The sequence below is a fragment of the Pieris brassicae genome, chromosome 12, assembly GCF_905147105.1.
Source record: "Pieris brassicae chromosome 12, ilPieBrab1.1, whole genome shotgun sequence".
NCBI lineage: Eukaryota > Metazoa > Arthropoda > Insecta > Lepidoptera > Pieridae > Pieris > Pieris brassicae.
Window position 1 is genome coordinate 1,226,460 of NC_059676.1, and position 21,040 is coordinate 1,247,499.

The 21,040-nt window shown below is 35.3% G+C and overlaps 1 protein-coding gene across 1 annotated transcript in view; it reads right to left on the minus strand.

Moving 5' to 3' along the window:
• LOC123717443 (diacylglycerol kinase 1) overlaps positions 1-21,040 on the minus strand; it is an 81,062-nt gene that overhangs the window by 37,500 nt on the left and 22,522 nt on the right. Inside the window, exons 2-3 of the mRNA XM_045673429.1 lie at positions 11,787-11,871; positions 8,619-8,686 (exon numbers count right to left, since the gene is read on the minus strand). Of these exons, the coding sequence (XP_045529385.1) occupies positions 8,619-8,686; positions 11,787-11,868 (150 nt within the window). The 5' untranslated portion in view covers positions 11,869-11,871. The remainder of the gene's footprint in view (positions 1-8,618; positions 8,687-11,786; positions 11,872-21,040) is intronic.

The window sequence follows — 21,040 nt, forward strand, 5'->3', positions numbered from 1 at the left end:
AATTATTAAAAGGCCAGCCACGCACTCGCGAGTCCTCTGGCATTGAGAGTGTCCATAGGCGGTATCACTTAACATAGGGTGAGCCTTCTACCCGTTTCTATAAAAAAAACATCAAAAGAAGTTTTGGTCTGCTTACCAAAGACAAGACAACATGAGGTAGGTAGACTCGACGTATCAATAATAAAATAAAAATAAAAAAGCCTTTTAATTCTTACTTATAAAACAAGAAGTTAGATTAAGTTAGATTACTTACATACAATTATTAGTTTGGTTAGTAATTAAGTTTGTATCCTAAATTTACTTGTGTTAGTTTTTTGTTAACCTTACTATTAAACTATTATTCTTCATTCTGTAAGAACTTCTCTTTAGGTGAAAGCCTCCTCCAAAGCCACCCCATCCTCTCTAGATTGGGTTACTTGAATCCAGTTATTCAATTAAGCGATCGTATGTTGAGAGTGTTTTAACATTGTATGTTAAGATTTGGCGTTTTCCTGATGTTCTAGTCTTAGTAGTGGTCCTATTAGTCGGGGTAGGTATTTTAGTTTTGTTTTTATTTGAACCTTTGGAGGGTTTTGGTCATAATCTTCCTCGGTGACCAGCCCGCTTGGAAGTTGTGAATTATTTTTGATATTGTTTCCTTTATATTCTCTTTGTCCCTTATTCCGGACGCGCTATTTGGGGTTTTGCTGTCGGGAAATTTAGAATCGATTACGATTTCTTCTAACAGACTAGACGATTTATCTTTGTTTTTTTTTCAACTAGGTATCCGTATTTTGAACCTTGTTTTTCTTGCTGGTCAGCATTCTAATTTCATCGTGGTTGATTTCGGGAGACGTTGAAAGCATTCTTTTATTTATGGCTTCTGTGTTCTTTTTGTCGCGTCGCAGTAACTCTGTTCTTGTAACTCTTTTCTTCTTTTAAGTACACTTTGTGGATAATCTTCCTTTATATAGAATTCTATCTAGAATTTTTCAATAAGCTACTCACTTTGAGTATGTTGATTTTTATACCGAGTGTGGAAAAAGTGACTAGTCTAGGTCTGTATCCTTTATTTCCTATTCTCCTTAATTCTTGTACATCCCTATGTTCCAGGTCTAAAGAAAAGCGTTCTTTTATAAAGTTGATCATTATTTTTTCATATGATTTTTCTGTTTCTTGTAACCCAAAAAAGACGACATTTTTCTTCCTTTTGTATTTTTGAGTTAAATATAGTCTTTTTGTTGATAGTTCTTCCTTGAGATTATTATATTTATCATCTAATATTTTTCCACTAAAATGATATTTATATTTTGGGTTACATGTTCGGTAACTCTTTCTCCGTTTTTTAGGATCGTAAACTTTTTGTTTGTCGAGTTCCTTTTGGATATTCTTTAGTACATTCATAACTTCTTCCATATTTGTAAATACTGGATTGACCGACTGGCAGTACAATTTTATGGTACAAGAGACGCCCTTGTCAGACCTCTGTAGTACTTATAAAGTTAACCGTCGATCGATCGATAGATACGATCGAAGTGCTACTTGTTGTTATGGTACAGCTACTCTATACTAGATGGCGCATTTGTCTATACGCTACTGGTATCTTTTTATAATATCATTTAGCAAAATAGGTTAATTTTTTTTTTGGAAGAGCTCACAAATCTATAATTGTTTGGTACTTTAATTGTTCAATTATTGTGTATATAGGTATATCAATTTTGATAAATCACTGTTATGATATTGCAACTTTTCACAATATAGCACTGAGTAACTTTATAAAAGGCTTGCTCACACTGTATGCTGATAGATAATTGCTTATTTTCCAGCTTCTTTTTACTGAGTTGAGTGCACAATTATTCTTTAATTTTACGATAAATACGGAGCTGATTTTAAAGGCGGGACAGCAGCGCCTACCCTCCTATTTTATCTATAGCTATGTATGTAGCTGTATCAATATCTTCTATTAAAACAATAGCTAAGAAATTAACATTAAAAAAAAACTTATTCTTATTAAAACAATCACTCGTTAAAGTAGAGTACTGTTTTGTCTCTTTTTCTCAAATTGTGTTCACGCTATGATGGATAGTGACTGATGGGTACTTCATCCGTGCAATTTTATTGTAATATTGTTTTTTATAAATTAGCAGAATGATATATAAATTCTAAGTTTTATGGAATATACTTAAACTTATTAAAACATTAGTTAAGAAATTTAGCCAAGTACAACCAAATGGTTCCATCTTCGAAGACAGAGCACATTTATCGCTTGCCATCGCTGTATTTGTCATCATAATCTACCTATATATATAGGCTTACTAAAAAATATGAAACCGAAACGAAGTTTGCGAAGGCAGCCAGTACATGAATAAAATTTTATTTCAAAACGCAACCCTTATTTTTATTTCTGGCATTTTTATTATTATTCCTATAAGTTTAATTAGCGGTAAAGAAACTCACATATAGATAAACAAGGCCCTTATGAACGCCAACAGATGTCAAATTTATTCTAAATTTAAATTTACTACCAGTTTGCTAGTCAAAGTCGTTTATTAATTTCTATATAGTATAGTAGTGAATATTGATTTCCTAGTACCAAATCCCCATAAATATAAAATAATGGTTACTATAATAAAACGCCTCATTAACGAGTCGAGCTTATCATATCAGATATTCTTATCATCCCTGACGTCACTACGACCCAGATATTCGTGACGTCACCGCTGCATTGTACACAAAATTCAACCTTATAATAAGGTTATAGGATCGTCAATCCATTTCGCCTTTCTCCCGTTGAGGATTACTGGACGAAACTATTGGAGTATTTATTGATTTTAATCTGCAGGTCCCGGGTTCATATTTGGCGCTATATTGAAATAAATGTAACGTGTATATTTGAAATAACAATGATGATTTTGTTCATCGATATTATGAGGTTGTCTTGTTATTGAATAATTATTTTGTAAGATTTTTTTTTAATTTATTACGTAACGGTAGCAAGTTATGTGGCAATGTGATAGGATTGTGATTTTCATTTAAGATGGTTTTGTTTTGTCGTCCTAGAAAGATATTGAAGCTACTAATAGTCATGTGTAATACCTTATCAGAATCCCTATTAAATGCGCCAAAACAGGGTCGTTAATTCGGTAGAGTATTTTCTTTTCATGGTAGGGTCCGAAGTAAACAAGTTATGATTAGAGACATTTTTATATCGTATAACTTAATACGTGGGTAACACTGAAAATGTTTAGAACTGGCCACTTAGAAACATTGCTTATGAAAACTTTTTTGAATTTCAATTTTAGAACTCTTTGGTAACCTTATGTAGTACATTGCATTTATTTGTCATTTGCTTTTGTGAATTGGCGGCAAAACTAAAACTCTTGTTACTCTTGTTGAAAATGAATCTAAGGCGAGAAAATTTTCGGTCAATGATAAATTATAAATTATGACTTTCGTTTTGGGCTTACTCAACAACAAAGCTATGATAGGCTACGATTAGCATTTCTTAATGAAGCCCCATGTCGTGCCACGATTTACAATTGGTTTGACGAGTTTAAGTGTGGACGTAGCAATCTCAGTAGGGCCGTCCTTTAACATCGACTACTAAAGATAACATCGCTGTTGTGCGACACATGATAGAGGAAGATAAGAGAGTGACCTATCAGCAGATATGGGCAAGCCTAGGTATTGGTTTGAGTCAAGTTCCAAAAATATTACACGAACATTTAGGCGTAAGGAAGCTTTGTACCAAATAGATTCCCCATACTTTAACCGACGACCAGAAACACCTTCGCATGGATTGACTATGGCAGGTGTCCAGATAATGAGTCATCCGCCATACAGTCCGGACCTGGCTTTCATTTATACTCAAAAACTAAAGATAACATTCGAAGTATTCGCTTTACGAGCCCTGAAGGTGAAAACGTACGAAAATGCCTTAGAAGAAATCCCTAAGAAAGCATGGGCCCACTGCTTCTCTCAGTGGTTCCATCAATTGCGATGATGTGTAGAGAGGAACGGAGATTACTTCGAAAAACAATAAAAGTATTAGCAACTTTCTACATTAAGCCGTTTTTCATTTTCTAAACATTTTCAGTGTTACCTAGGTATTATCTTCAATACACCCAATTAAACAACCATAAAAAAACATGTCTAACGCAAAGACTCATCAGTACCAATCCAGTGGATTAAAAAAAAAAAGAATGTAGATTTTTTGGAATTTTAAAAAGAATGAGAAAAATTCAATTTTCTTATAAAAACGCAAAATAAATGATAACCTCTGCAGGAGTTGAGCAGGACCTCCTGTAAAATAATTTTTTGCAGCTGATGATCCCGTATAACCCCTAGTTGCGTTTGATCCACGACTTTTTGTCCACAGTGTATCATTTTGTATAATATATGGTAAATAGATGAGGATGAATAAAGGCTTATTATTATTATTATGAATTTTATAGCCTGTATAACGCTTCAGAAGGACTAAAAACTAAGAAGTTCATTAAATTTTTGCCGAGCATATCCCGCCAGCACTTGTTTTTAATCTTCAAGCGGAAACATTGCCGTCTAAAATAAACCCTACAGATGAGGTTAAGAGAGCCGGAGTGACTTGAAATTATATAAAGCGAGGACACCAAGCGCGACTAGGAATATTTGTGGACAGCCTCTGCGCCATAACGGAGTCATTAAATTTATTTATTTGAAAAGGGTTTTGTAGTTGTGTGGGCCACAAAACAAGCCGATTGGAAAACCTGTCTGTAATAAATTTATAAGTAAAATCAAGTATTAATATATTAATACTATCAATCTGAATATAGCATTATATTGATGCAGGAGTATATTAGTGAAACTAATCAATCTCAGGGCCAATAATACCAATATCAAATATTCTGTTAATGAAATGCAATGTGGAAAGTATGACGTCATGTGAGAGCGAGACGGAAGATATGACGTCATACACGGTAGCGCTATTTATCCTAATAACGGATTTATTGCGTAAAGGTTTATGGCGTCATTGGATAATGATGATATATATTTCGGTGCGGGTTAAGTTAATCTACTTATTTTTTTAGCTTCTATATTTTATATATTAGTTACAAATAAGGTATAAACATTAAAGCCGCTTGCAAAGGACGAACTTATCTTATATTAAAGGTTTTACTTTAAGATGTACCACATAGCATCATTAGCCTAGTAGTATTGCGACGTTCACTGAGCTCTTGCATTAAAAAGGGGATTAATAAAACTTTCTAGTGTTCAACTAACACATGCTGGCATGGTGAACGTAAACACAAAAGGCTGGTTCTAGCCTACAAAGCTCTAATACAGCAGTGGCCGTCAATAATTCCCAATAGTGATAGTGATCACGTATTCGAATATTTCAAAACCATTTGGAGCGCGAACAGTCCTTCCTCTGTAACTTACAATAGCTATACTGGCAGTGATACCGATCTCAATAATGAGTTTTTGTTTCACGCGATTTCAAGGTAAAACCTTAAATGGCAATGGGCGAGGCACATTTTCCGAACAGCAGATGCCCGATAGGGCAACAAAAGTCCTGGAATGGAGACCGAGAGCCAGTCGGAGTGTTGGACGGCATCCCACGAGGTGGAGAGTTGACCTGATGAGGGTGTAGACGCGGGGAACTGGTCTGGAAATTTAGGGGAGGGTTCCACGTCTAGAAGTGGACGTCGATCGGCTGAAACAACGATTCCAAGTTTACGAAATCGGCGCTATTTAGAAATCTACATCCAACTTCCAGAGGAAGTTACAGAGTACGAGTGCTCTTTACTCTAGCCCTTACTAAACTAAAATATAAGTGAAGCGCAGGAATGCGTCTATCCTGACCCAACTCCGCATACGGACTCAAGCGTCTACCATATGCCAACAGTGAATTATATCTTATTTCGGCCGTACAATGCGCAGAGGCGATGACAACTTAGAGAAACTGATCGTAGTTGGTAACACAGAAGACAAAAGATTGAGTGGCCGTTCATCAACCAGATGGAAACAGATCTTTGCTGACCATGACGTTCAGACTGAAGAGAGAAGCAATAAATTTTAGTATCGAAAATAGAATTTACACAATTAGTAAGTAAGTGTTTAGTTTCTCTAGGGAAAGTTAAGTCTAACTTCGAAGATTCATGGTCTGGTAGAGTGGTTGCAAAGCTAGGCAACAGCTCCAGTGACTTCGTGATTGAGATACGGGGTCCAGGAGTGGAATAGAAATCGGGAGAAACAGATTCTCCGCTCCAGATGTTTCCTTGCAGACTACGACGCTCAGATACGAGCGGCCCACTGAAGAGAGAGAGACTAAACAAATATGATTTCTCAAAGCATAAATCCCCAAAGAATCAACTCAGTAACGCTACATCGCAATTTCAAATTGTATTTTCAATTTAAACTTTTCTCATTTTAGTTCTAAAGCTATTTCTGTATCGCTGACAACTTTTACCGTATATTTGATTTTCCATGTCTGTTAATTGATTTGACATTCGGAAATAACATAAATCATTAAAGATTTTCTACAGAACTAGACAGACATTTAGCCACAATGCCAGCTAATGTCAAGTGAGATGCAGCCTAAGGGCACGCCTATCCAGGAGATGCCTATTAAGCCGCCATTTGAATGAACCCATGAACTCTTTAGGAAAGAAGGAGGCAAGGAGTTCCACTGCTTTGCTGTTTCTGCAAGAAACGAAGATCAAAATCGTGTAGGGCACTTGAGCTTGTTAACGAAGTAGTGAAACTGCAGCGTGCTCCTAGACCAGCGTAGTTTGAAAACGGGATGACGGAATCAGGTTGTGCAGTTTCAATGACTTTTCTCCGAAGTCAGGCAACTAAACGTCGAAGATCAAGACTCAGAGTGGAGATTTACCGAGTCAATCGTTGTTCGTTGGCCGTCAATAATTCCCAATAGTGATAGTGATCACGTATTCGAATATTTCAAAACCATTTGGAGCGCGAACAGTCCTTCCTCTGTAACTTACAATAGCTATACTGGCAGTGATACCGATCTCAATAATGAGTTTTTGTTTCACGCGATTTCAAGGTAAAACCTTAAATGGCAATGGGCGAGGCACATTTTCCGAACAGCAGATGCCCGATAGGGCAACAAAAGTCCTGGAATGGAGACCGAGAGCCAGTCGGAGTGTTGGACGGCATCCCACGAGGTGGAGAGTTGACCTGATGAGGGTGTAGACGCGGGGAACTGGTCTGGAAATTTAGGGGAGGGTTCCACGTCTAGAAGTGGACGTCGATCGGCTGAAACAACGATTCCAAGTTTACGAAATCGGCGCTATTTAGAAATCTAATCTGTTAATTGATTTGACATTCGGAAATAACATAAATCATTAAAGATTTTCTACAGAACTAGACAGACATTTAGCCACAATGCCAGCTAATGTCAAGTGAGATGCAGCCTAAGGGCACGCCTATCCAGGAGATGCCTATTAAGCCGCCATTTGAATGAACCCATGAACTCTTTAGGAAAGAAGGAGGCAAGGAGTTCCACTGCTTTGCTGTTTCTGCAAGAAACGAAGATCAAAATCGTGTAGGGCACTTGAGCTTGTTAACGAAGTAGTGAAACTGCAGCGTGCTCCTAGACCAGCGTAGTTTGAAAACGGGATGACGGAATCAGGTTGTGCAGTTTCAATGACTTTTCTCCGAAGTCAGGCAACTAAACGTCGAAGATCAAGACTCAGAGTGGAGATTTACCGAGTCAATCGTTGTTCGCCTCTCAATAGCATCCCCATCTAAATGAAATTTTCCAGCACTGACCCAAAGATGACTGCTATCCCCCACAGACGAAGGGGCTTGAGCTTGATAAAAATTAAAGAGCTGTTACAATATGAAGAGATGTCGGGCTTTTGCCAAAATACCAAGTTGTTTGCATACCTGGGGCTTAGAATGAATGAAACGCCCAAAGTTGAAACAAGCCGACATATTACGTCAACACCACGGAAGGTGGGACTGAATCCACAACTCATTCGACGGGCCTCGGTTCCTAAATCCTTTACGGCCAAATTTAAGAAATCTGTTATCTCTGTAAATGCAGAGAGCATCGGCTTACGTGACAAACTTGATCAAAGGCCTTAGAAATGTCAAGGGAATCAGCAGCATTATACTTTATTTATGTAAACCTATTGGCACAACTATGACTTAGACTTAGCAAACTACGACTCTTGTATGTCAATCCGTCTTTGGCATTCACGTGTAGAGCTCTAAGTTTCGTTTTTTTATATCAATCTTACGAATTTACATTTACTAGTTCTTAAACCAAAAGCACAGAACAGACAACAACGTTCTAATCAACAGATAAGTCACAGCCGAGTGTAAACGTCAAGAAAGTTTTGAGTAAAAAAATGTATTACTTACATTTTTTTTAAATATATTATATTAAGTTATTATCCATAAAAGAAATTATATAGTATGGCTAAAGAGTTGTTAAAATACTTTTTTTATTATACTTCTCGTTTCAGTCAGTCTGAATTGACGCGATAGCCTAGGATATTGCGAGTCAGCCTGCATTTTTATTGGATAAAACCAACTTGATATTAAATTTCTACTTGTAACTTGATAGGTAATATCCGAGCTAAGTATAAGGCGTGGTCTGGACACGTAGGAATAAAATTATAATGACTCACCCCATCCGGGTTCTGTTTCCGAACATCACACAGCTCGTTGAGCACATCTTGCAATTTTCTATTTGAATCTGAAAAACAATACGAATGTTTTCAGTGTGTCAACTAAAAGTACATAGAGACAGAAATTATCAAGATCAATAATTTTAAATATATGAATCGTTTATTTGCAAAGGAAGTGGTATATTACGATAGATTTATTATAAAAAATCGCACAATCAGCTATATAAAAATAGGCATGCAAATGTCATAATAATTTTCATAATGACATATCTTATTATTAAAAAATGTCATAATAATAAATTATTTATAATTTTTGTCAAACTTATGGTGTAACTAGGGCATAAGATGTATCTTACAAGTATACACACTTATTATATTGCCTTATCTAAATCATCGATCTGCTTCCTAACATCACAGCGTAAACACTTTGACGATAAATACGAACGAGTGTTTTTCGTATGGGAAAAGCAAAATTGAAGCTTTTTCGAAGCTAAAGCTTACAATATTTATTTCTAAACTAATTAATTTATAAATTTTCTAAACCATGGTCTGGACAATATTAATACAAGCTTTGCCAGCTTTTGTCTCACACGTGCTTTGTGCACAATGAATAATAATAATAATTAGGTAAATAAAGTTAAAAAAATATTTACATAGCCTACTTTTTTAGTAGCTACATACCAACATATGGAACATTTTGCTATGCTCATTCATCTTTTTACATTTTATAAAAGATTTCACCATAAAAACCTACACCAAACAAATAAATACTACACGAATTGGTCCAGCCGTCTTCGTCTTGCGCTTAATTCTCCCCAGGAGTTGGATAATGTCACAGAAGCGTTTGCGAAATAACAGATGAGTCGATACTCCACAACGTGTTGGTAATAAAACAATACAATTAGCTAATAGTCGTCCCCTTCAATATCATTCATGCCCGCGACTTTGACCGGTAAGTTCTTCAATAATATTAAATATTGGACTAATGATTGTAAACTGTTTCTGGTACTTTTACAATGGTCCATTTAACTTTAAACTGAAAAGCCAAAAGTCAAAAAACATTTATTCATATAAGTAACACGATGTACACTTATGAACGTCTAGAAAAAATACATTAAATGCTTCTAATTTAACATTTACAGCCAGTTCTCAAATCAAGGGCGTAGAACGGAAGAGTAACTGGCAATAAACGTAAATGAAATTAAACGTACAAAGGATCTACAAAAATAGATCATTGTCCTTTTATTACTTGAATAAGTAATTACATTAGTATTTACAATTTTCTTAAACTACATAGTAATAATAAAAATAATTAAAAATTAATAAAAAGAAAATAAAACAAATTTAAAAAGTTTGGTCCCTGTTGGTTGTGTATCTTTAACACTGGCAGTATTTCCTCGCTGTATTGTGATACTTATTCGTTGATTGAAAGCACCAGCTATGGGGTCACCAGTACTATCTACCAGGCATCAACTTAAATCTTTAATTAGCGCCTGTGCATTTTACCTTTGTTTAGTACTACAACGATATTTTTAGGTTGATGTCCTTTGCTTGCCAATCCTAGAATTGTTTCACCGGTAATCGAATTTGGAACTCGTATACCGTATTGGTATTTTGGTATCCAAATTTTCTTTTTTTTCTCTTTTACTCGAAACAATTATGTTAAAAAATATTATAAAATTAATTGTTATAAGAACGCGAACGCAACCTTTTCACAAACAAATAGAAAACATCCACAGACAGACATCTAACATAGACAAATTTTGTTGTACAATAACGCAATCCGCCTAATTGTCATCAAAGCCTATAAAGCTAATTGGTTTCTATTTTAATCCCTTTAATCTTTAATAAAATTGGTGTTGCTAGTCGAAATATTCTTTCTTTCCTTATGCGAGCTTTTCACAAATCAATTTACTGAGAGACAACTGGATTTTCCTTGAAAGGTTTACCTCTTCATTTCAATAATATTATTTAAAGAAATCTTATTTATTGCTGTGAAACAAAGACAATACTGTATTGTTGCAAAGATGGGATGACATAAATGTTTCTCGATTTTTCCACCAGCTAGTGACGTTTTCAGCAATTTGAAACGTGGCTTCTGACCGTTTCAGGAGATGGTCAATCACATATTTTAAATTGTCATTTGCTAATGTCATCCACGTTTTCAGGATGACACTTTTTATCAGGTTGTCTCAGTGCAAGTGTAGTCGAGTGGTACAGTTTTCAGGAAACCCGTTTTCAAGCGTTTTCAGCACTGGTTACGATGAAGTAATATGCTGGAGTGAACTTTTTACGCGATATAGAGGAAAGATCGGATCCAAAGAGAACATTCCAGAACGCCGTACGACAAAGACCGAGCAATGTGCGAATGAGATAGAGGGTATGAAAATTCTAAAATTAGGGATATATAAGCAAACCGAAAAGCGACCGATCAATTCAGGTTCGAGTGCCATAAGAAAATTAACATCGTAGAGCTAAAGTGCGAATAGTGGAGACACTTTCGATTAAAAGTATGTAGTTAGTGACGGAGTTTACTATGTTATAATTAATGTACTTTTGCGCGTAATTTGCGTGTTTTTAGGGTAATTAAATTCTTAGTTGTTTTATTGAAAGAATAAACCCTTGAAGAGATCCACGGCGACGGAGATTAATATCCCGATCCCTAGCTCGTAATTGTATTTTATTTATTTCATCAAAAACAACTTGCGGGACATTTTTCATGTCTATTTTTTATACATTATGCTTTATGGTAACACTGATAATAGACTATAAGTGTTAATTTTTAAAGTTTATACAAAACAAATATTTCCTCTAAATGACAGCGTAGATAAACTACTCAGGTGGAGTACTGGACGCAAAAATATCAGATTTTATCATCCAACTTTGATTGTGTTCCTGTTAGAGACTTTTGTCCCGTGGGGTCCAAGTCTACAGGTGCTAATTGAGGATTTAAGTCGGCGCCAGGTAGCCGGTAACCTCAGAGCTGGTGATTTCTTTTCTAAAGGAATAAGTATCGCAATACAACCAGCAAACGCCAGGGACAGTTAGTATAATACGAAATAATAGAAACTAAAACGTTATACCTTCATAAAATCATTTAAAAAATGTGATAGAAATAGGAAATCCTTAGCGACATTGACAAAACCACAGAACTGAGTGGATACTTACATGAAGTTAACTCTTGCAACTGCTGGAACTCTGCAGGTGACAGCTTATCCCACTGGAACCCGCTGCCGGCCTGGTTCGGCATGACCTGTAATAAATTGATCATTGTAAGTTTAACACCTTGCGTACTAACTAAGATCAAAAGATAGGAAATCGAGTAACAAGAGAAAGAAATGTATATAACAAACCTAATATATACTGATCATTATAATATTGGAAATAAATTATTATATTATATATTTACAGTTTATATAAGGCCGGAAACGCTTTCGCGAAACCTCTGGCATTGAGTATCATGGGCGTATCACTTAACATAAAGAGCCGTCTGCCCGTTTGCCTCCAGTTCAATAAAAACTATAAACAATCTCTACGGAGTATGCAAACACATATATATATCTCGCAATGATCTTAACGGAAACCATCCAGGCTTTGGATCCAAGGATCGGGCATTACATCAAGCTTAATCTTGGGTACATAAAACAAAAGATGTTTGACACGCAAGACAGATGGTGGTCCGGCTTTTATATTTTGACACTGACATAGCGATTTCATTCACGTAAAAAAAAAACATTTCTAGCCCTATAGTATCGAAAGTTATAATTGTTTTATGTAAGGTAATTTCAACGTAATATATAAATTAAGTCGGGCTTGAACGCCTATACCTCGCCTGGACTGATTGTGGTGTTTGATTTGTTGTATTGTCCGTTCTGAATATTAAATCATTTAAATATCCAATACAAAATGTTGATGTGTTTCGTAACTATCAATCATTTGATGTTTATCATGTCGACGCGGTTAAATCTCCGCCTAACGAACGTATTTCGACAAAGGTTTCGTAAGTAGTGACTTAATATTGGGTTTTTTTATAATTGTATTAACTAAATTCACTGACTGTTAGGCGGTACGAAGTTCGCCTCGTAATTTCATATAACAAGCGCCACTACAACCTTTATTTCTTATAAAATAATACACCGGTTTTATTATTTAATCTTTATAGATAAGTAGGCGATCTGCCTTCCATGCCTGACACACGTCGCCGATTTTGTTTACGATTCTTCTTTATAATACGGGAGAGGATTTATGCAGAACCGGTGATTGAACGTCGTTTAGGTTGAGAAATGAAAGTCTAATCACTTAACTAGTCGTAGTCCAACTTAAAAAATATATATTTAAAGATATTCTATGATCGTAAATACATGCCAAGAAAGTCTCACAGTGGCCATGACTCTCTTTATCAATCACAAACCAATCGAAACCATACTATTAAAATATTTATAATAAAAAAATGTAACTTCATATTACAAAAAAAGCAGAATAATCTCAAGTGATGCAGGGGTGACGTATAACTGGTTTTCAGCATAAAAGCAAGGCGTGTTGTGTGTGCTCACGTGTCTTACCGGATCCAATTAATCCAATTATTATAGCTAGTAACACATTAAAGCGCGCGTTGCAGCGTAAAAAATCCGCTTTCACCGGAGAAAGCGAGATCCCTTACTTCGTATTTCACTCCCTCCAGTTACCTTTCTATCTCTATCTTGGACCACCCCGCGGATAGTCCAATCCGAAGTCTGAGTCGCGGAAAAAAACCAATTCCAGTTGAACTACGATCGCCAAAATAGCCCAAGCTGTGCTGTCAAGGCCAACAGCGAGATTAAATTAAAATGAAATCTCATTTAGTTTTATTTGATAATTACTATATTTATAAATTGTATCTTTATAAATATAGAATGCGATAGAAAGTAGTATTCTCGGAATTTAATTACGCGACAAACATAAAAGTGAATATATTCGCAGAAAAACCAATATTATTAATGCTGAGCAATATGCCCTTAAACTTAAATGGAGATGGGCAGGCCACGTAGCCCGTTCTACAGATGACAGAAGGTCTAGAGCAGTAACCGATTGGATGGGTCCGAAAGGAAAAAGGAACAAAGGAAGACCAATAGAGCTATGGGCCGACGGGATCGAGGGGGTAGCTGGTAGAAATTGGATGACGATGGCACAAAATAAATTAGGGGACTCGAGTAAATTTTAAATACATGTATCAGTTAAACTGCTCTGTTTAATGAATTAGTTTAATACTTATTCTTTCAAAACTAAAGTTACATTATTTATTTTCTTAGTTTCTGAACTCTGCAGGTAAATTCTTTTTAAAGATCTTCCCTTACAGCTAAATCCGGACTTTTATTTAAGTAAACAATGAGAAAACAACTTTTGAGCAACGCGAATGTTTGCCTTTTGGCATTATCTATTATTAACATTAAATTATTTTATATGTGCAATTGATAACTGATAACCTACATTTGGAACTCTGAACCTACATTTAAGATATTCGTATCTATACACAGTATCAAGAATATAAAGTTGGAAATTGAAATATCGAATATCCTTGGCGTAAATGTAAATTTAATTAGTTATGTTAGGCTAGGTGTACATCACTCAAACTTCAGGTTGTACATACGAACACAGGCTATACATATTTTTATTTAATGTTTAAAGAACTTTATTTCGCATTACAAAATTATATTTTATTTACATGAGAAACTTAATATTATGTAAATACGAGCAAGATACGCGTCCCAATTTCAGTCCACTATTGGGATTATCCATTAGTGGATGCACTAATTCACTTTAATTTATCTAACATCTAAGTGCGCTAGTAAAAATTGCACGATCCAGAACGTCTAAGACCCAAAACTCGTTATGCGTGTGTGAGCATAGAAGGCTGTAATGGAACCTCCAAAGGGCCACTGGTTTTCTTTTACAAAGACCTTGAAGCTTGCATTGTCTAGTCCTACATTTGTAACAGTGGCAGCGTGGTTAAACATAGCAGCTCAATACATATGCAAAAATCAAAACACCTTTATTCAGTTTAGATGCTTATGAATGTCAAAAACGTTTACGAAATTTGCGAAAGACTTGGCCCTTACACCTTTACTACGCCATTCCCCGCCGACGCATATGCCGTTTATAGCCTAGCATATTTCCAAATTCAGAGCATCATTATTCATCTTCATGGACATGCTTTTTCCTAGCCTTCTGTGCTTGACCCACTCCAACATTTTGCTTGTTTGGATTTCTCACATTTTACGTCACCGTGGCGTTAACGTGGTCGAACCTACGACTGTGGTCCCCTTGTGATATTTTTAACCTTGTATAAATTTATGTGGTTCGATCCTCAGTTAAATACCTAAATAAACGAACGAAACAGGCACACGCTTGATTTCCAAAGCGATGCGGTCAATAACTCAATTTTCCAGCAAGCAGATAAGCCAGGCAGTCGTGTTACAACTATCCCGGATAATAACGTTATTTTTAACTTATTTACGGGTTGAATTTTACGTTAACAGCCTTCGGGTCGGCATATACCTTTATATATTTTAACTAGGCCGTGTATTTTACATTGGCGTTTGTCACAATATATTATAACAGAATATGCAGTGTTTTCTTCGAATACCGTTCAGTGTGTTAACTCTCCGTGTTAACACGCCTTTACGGGCTATTGGAGATAATTGGACGCACCAAATGCCGGTGCGTTGGAACCCACGAATATTCAAATGCTTCAGTTCCCTATCCGAAGTTTACTTTGTTGTTGACCAGTAGAGCGATGACCTTAATTTAAAGACACTCTCATACAATTAGTCAACTAAAACGACTTCAAATTCTACAAAATAAATTAAAATTATCTATTTGTCCTAATCTTACTCCCGCTAACAAACTTATCATTGACACCAAATTAATGAAGATTAAGCTGTTGCTTATATATGTCGCAGCCAACTAGCTTAATTAGGCGTTCAATTAACAGCGTAGCCTTTCAACCGCGGCGCCGTTTAACTAGCGGCCTGAAAGATAGACAGTTGATATGGCAGCTAGGCATCTATTCTATTCAGGCCGCTAGTTAAACGGCGTCGTTTAGTTAAAAGGCTAGGCCTTTAATTCAACAGCTAATTAAACTAGTTGGCTGCGACATATATACAACATGCATTTTAGTTTAAATAATATATATATAAAGTATTAAATTTAATAACAACTAACACTAATAGCAAAATCTACCAAGAAGTAGAAAAAATATTCAACATATTTCGGAGCGAGTCTTTACAACGAGATACGGGAAATACCGTGGGCCCGTTTCGAATACGCCTGCGAAGTTTTTTTGGTAGATGGACTCTAATGCCATAACAGCGTACAACGATGGCGTGATATGTTTTTAAACTTTTTTTCTCAGGTAAGTGACGAATATATGTTCTTAATAAGAATAACCTTTAAATCTAAGTATCATTAGATTGACGTACTGTTATGCGAACTTGAGAATGTATTTTCGATTTTTTACATATAAGGTCACTACAACTGCACTTTTAATTAACATTATAATAAACGTAATATATAAGATACTGATTGATTGACATAGACATAACATTTACTACTAACAAAACACACATACAGAAACATATAAAAATGTTTAATTGTGTAATGCGTGTGTGCTGTGGTTGTAATTGGCCCTGGCTCAGGATTATGCTGAGGAGCAGAGTTGTTCGCTGGTCATTCTGCCAGAGACCACAGCAGCTAGTTTGCTGGTTGGTTGTTTTCTATTGATTGGTTCCACCAATTCATAGAAAACAATAATTATATATTACAGATATTATTATATAAGACATTTATTTACTTAATAAAGGTATATAATACTGTGGTACCTTGCTTAAACTAGCTAACTAACTCATTCTCTAAACAATCAAGACTATACTTTCAATGAATTTCTCTCAGCTATTCAAACGGTGAACTTTGATGAACAAAGTTGTTGAATAGAGTAAATCGTATGATCTTCAGATAAACGCTTATAAGAGCCAATCCATTATCATTGAAATTGCATCGTAGACAATGAGAATAAAACTGGTCAACTTTACCCCAGATTACTTTAGTTAGTACCGTTCCATTTTGTTAGTAACCTGGGCATTACTATAGATACAACCCTGTCTTGACAGTCCTAAATTAATGAACTGAGCAGGATTATCTTTTCTTCTTCTTATGCGCTTAATAGGTTACGTAATTTTTTGCCTCTCCATTATAATTACTCTTGCTTATTCTCTTTTACTTTCTATTCTTTATTACGCTGATGTGTTATCCTAATTTAACGGAGTTGCATGCTTGATGAGTTGGAGCGCTTACAAAATGCTTGCATCAGATTCATATTTGGACTGCGTAAATTTGACCATATTTCGGAGTTCTGTAGAAAGCTTAATTGGCTACCCATTCGATTGCGGCTTAATAAATAGAGATAAACTTCTCTATACTGTTGTTTTTAATCCTTAAACACGTACTTACTTAAGTAGTTTTAGGTAGTAGTTTAGTAGTTTTAGTAGGTTTAGGCGGTAGTTTTGATTTGCGTTCCCTAGACAATCTATTCTTGAAACTCCTACTCATAAAACTGAACTCTATCACTCCTTTTTTACTTTGCAAAGCATCCTGCTATGGAATTCCTTACATATTTATATCAGATGAACTCAGTCTTTCAATTTATTTAAAAATCTTCTTTTTGATCATTATTTTTCTGTCTTGTAATTAGCTACTACTCATATACATTGTGACTGAAGTAACACTTGGATCTTTCTTACATTTATCTATTTGACACTCACATTGCCAGAAGGCCCCCCCGCAAGTGGGTTGCCCGCCTTTCAAGAATTGGTAGGCTTTTCTAGATCCTAAGTCAAATTGGTTCGAAAATACTTCAGTGGACAGCAGGTTCCATATAGTAGTGATACGTGGCAAAAACTGCTTTAGAAAACGCTCAGTTGTGGAACGACGGACGTCAAGGTGATACGGATGGTATTTTGTTTTAACGTCCGATAATGAAACTCAGATGCAGGTATTAGACCGAACAACTTAGCTGTTACATTTTTGTTTATACATATTATTGTTCATTTGTTTTATTTTTTGCTTTTTCTTTAGATTTTACCTTATTTTAGTTATAGGTACTGTTATAAGTTATTTTGAGGTTTTTTTGTTAATTATTTATGCACTTCTTGTAAAGCTTTACCCTCTGTAGGTGTTTCTTATTTTTTGTAGTTCCAAATTAAAGCTGCCTGGAAGAAATCGCTTTGTTAGAGATAAGACCGCCCGTTGCCTCATAACATATGTAACCTACTTTCTTTATATGCATGTTTTTGTATAAGGTAACGAAATGTAAATAAATAATTCATGACGTATGTAAAGAACTACACGAGTAAAATGATTTGTAAATGACTAAATCTGCGCGAGATTATGTCATCCACAATGAATCGATAAAAGAGTGTCTCGTTAACCAATGGTAAGTTTTGTGATTAGTGCAACCAAACCGGAAGAACACCCAAAAGTTATCCGGAAATGGATCTGGATACTATATGGGCAGCTGGTTCCACGTAGGTGGTGCGTGGCAAAAACTGCCTTGGAAAACACTCAGTTGTGGAACGACAACTCTACCTACCTACCCTAGATCCAATAATTTGATATAGCCTTCAAATAATTAATTTAAATGTCAATAATTATTTTATTTCAATTGAACTTGTTCCTATTTCAATAAAGCAATAAATGTTCGCGATCAAAGGATACCCTTGGGAGCAGTTAGTTGGTTTGAACCGATCACAAATAAACTAAAACGAAAAAGGCTTTTCATCCCAAACGAATACAGTGTTTGTCGTTAAATAAAATACCTTTTTTTAGATTGTGTATAGTACTGAGTTTTACTGTGGCCATTTTATAATGGCACTGATATATCTATAGTAGTTCTAGTTAACGGGTTCAATTATGGATATAAATATTTATTCTTTCTAATCGTAGGTATTGTTTAAGTGGTTAATTTGTCACTCATAGAACTGTATTTGAGACGACTAAAACGTCACCATATTCTAGAGCTGACAGTAGATGAGTAGATGCTTCCAATGGTAAGCCACTACATATGACAGCACCACAGTACTGATTTGTTCAAAGCCTTAGGGCTGATTGCAAATACGCGCAGAAGAATAAAATTAAAAAAGTTTTGACGGTGACGGTATCGTAAGGATCTGATGCTATTATTGAATACAACATGGTATATTTAGTTCCCCCATCAGCACTAGGTATGAGCGACGAATCCGTACAGCATTAAAAATATTCTACAAGATAAAACTTGACAAAATAAACAAGATTTATTCCAATCAAGTACTTACATTTTTTAATGAACTTAACAAAGTAATCAATGTTTATAAAGGCCGATATCTTAGGGCCTTCCAAGAACATTGTTCAACGTAACAAAGCTACTGTTAGACAATTATACTTAATATGCAGACTTTTTTGGAAACAAACACCTGACACACCACATCAAACACAACGCGAATCTATATATAAGCAACGCAAATAACGCACTTTCTTCGCCCTTCATTAAAAACAAAATTATCACTAATACTACAAAACTCATTACATACGCTTACTAAAAATCTTAAAGAATATATTTTTAATAATCCTATGCTGAGACAGATCAACTCTTATTGTTTCAATATAAATTTGTGTTATGCAGAAATCACAAACGTAAATACAGTTTACACGTTAAGAGAAATAGTGACTGGCTGCCCACAACACAGGGGATCCTAGTGTGGGGGTCAATGCACTTTACTTTACCTAAATATCCTGTATATTGAGTATAATAAAGTTTTTCTTTTTTTCTTAACACTGTTCACAGGTAAATTTTATCTTCCAGTTTCAATATCTACAAAAAGAGTGTAGTTCCTACTCGAAATTTCACAGTATACCACGGGTTGTGAGATTTTCACACTTTTCATATCGTTCTGTATTCTGAAGACCGAATATTACGAAATTCTTCGGTTAAAGAAGTTCTTCGGCCGGCTGCATGTATGTTTTTTTACAGAATTCACCATTAGATAGCTTTCTTGATAAAGTTTTACTCATGGGTTTATATGTATTATCTCATCTCCGGCAGATTCTGACAATTTTATATCAATTGACAGAATCTGTCAGTGGCAGTAAGTAAAATTTAAAAAATATTTTGTATGCAACGGAACTGATATAAATATATATGAGATACTTTTGTACCAACTACTACTAAGCATTCATTTTGTATATTCATTTCAATAAAAAAATATATATAAAATAAGTTGGCCATTGCCCAATCATATACCGAATGTACAAATAACAATCTTAAAATCAGTCAAGACGTTTCGGAAGAGTGTTACTAAACTCGAGAATTTAGTATAAATTATATGCGTTTAAGAACTAAAATTTTACTTGTATGTATGTTTATATGTGATAGTAGTACCTGTACACTAGTTCCTACTCTACAGCTGAGATATGAAGTTGACCACAAAAGCCTAAAACCAGCTCTGGAATATCTCCAAAAATAGACTCAACACTCGTAAATTACTACAGATCGCTAGAATTAATGTCAACGCCGCCCTAACTGAAATGAATATGTATTTAATACATAAAACAAGGCGTATTTTTTATGTCATTAGAAAGCTTGTTTCATATCCTGATAGTTATTTATAATAAGAATATTATTTCAGATACATATATTTACACATATTTATTTGGTTTATATCTATTGAATATTAAAATTTAGAAACATTGTAGCGTCTGTTATCCGACTCTCAAACCTGAGGTTGGGTATTCAAATCACACAACGTACACCAATTGATTTCTAGGTCTCAAAACTTTCTCGTGTTAACATCGTAAGATACCAACGGTCCATAGACCCAAAAGTCAACAGCCACAAAACGCTGTCTTGCCTATAAAATTGGATTATCTTTATAGTCGGAAAGATTTTGTAAAACCAGTTTCATTGCCAGTATCGCTAAAAGCTTGTAACACAGCCCGCAGCTGAGGAATTTCATATCTCCCGGAGAGGTCGTAAAACGAGATTGCTTGGTCCAGGAAGTGGAGTAAGTGGTGAATTCCGACCTTTATAATACTTGGTATTGACTTAACTTGATGGGAAACATTAAAATAAGGCTACGTTTCGTAGGCATTATGGGGCCGTGATTCTGGTGTAAGCTTAAATAATTTTTATATATTATACGGAAGTTATTAAAACCGTGAGTAATTTCTGCAAAAAACCCTCATCTTTTAGTCGATATCAACTCCTGGGAAATAAATACAGATAACACAACTTTTTCTGTAGCTGTGATACTTTTGACATTCAACACCTTTTGTCTTCAGTCTCCGTGACCACGCACGCTGTATAGCACGCGAAGCGTCGGGAATCCGTCAATCCGTTGAAAAAGTATTTTCTTAAA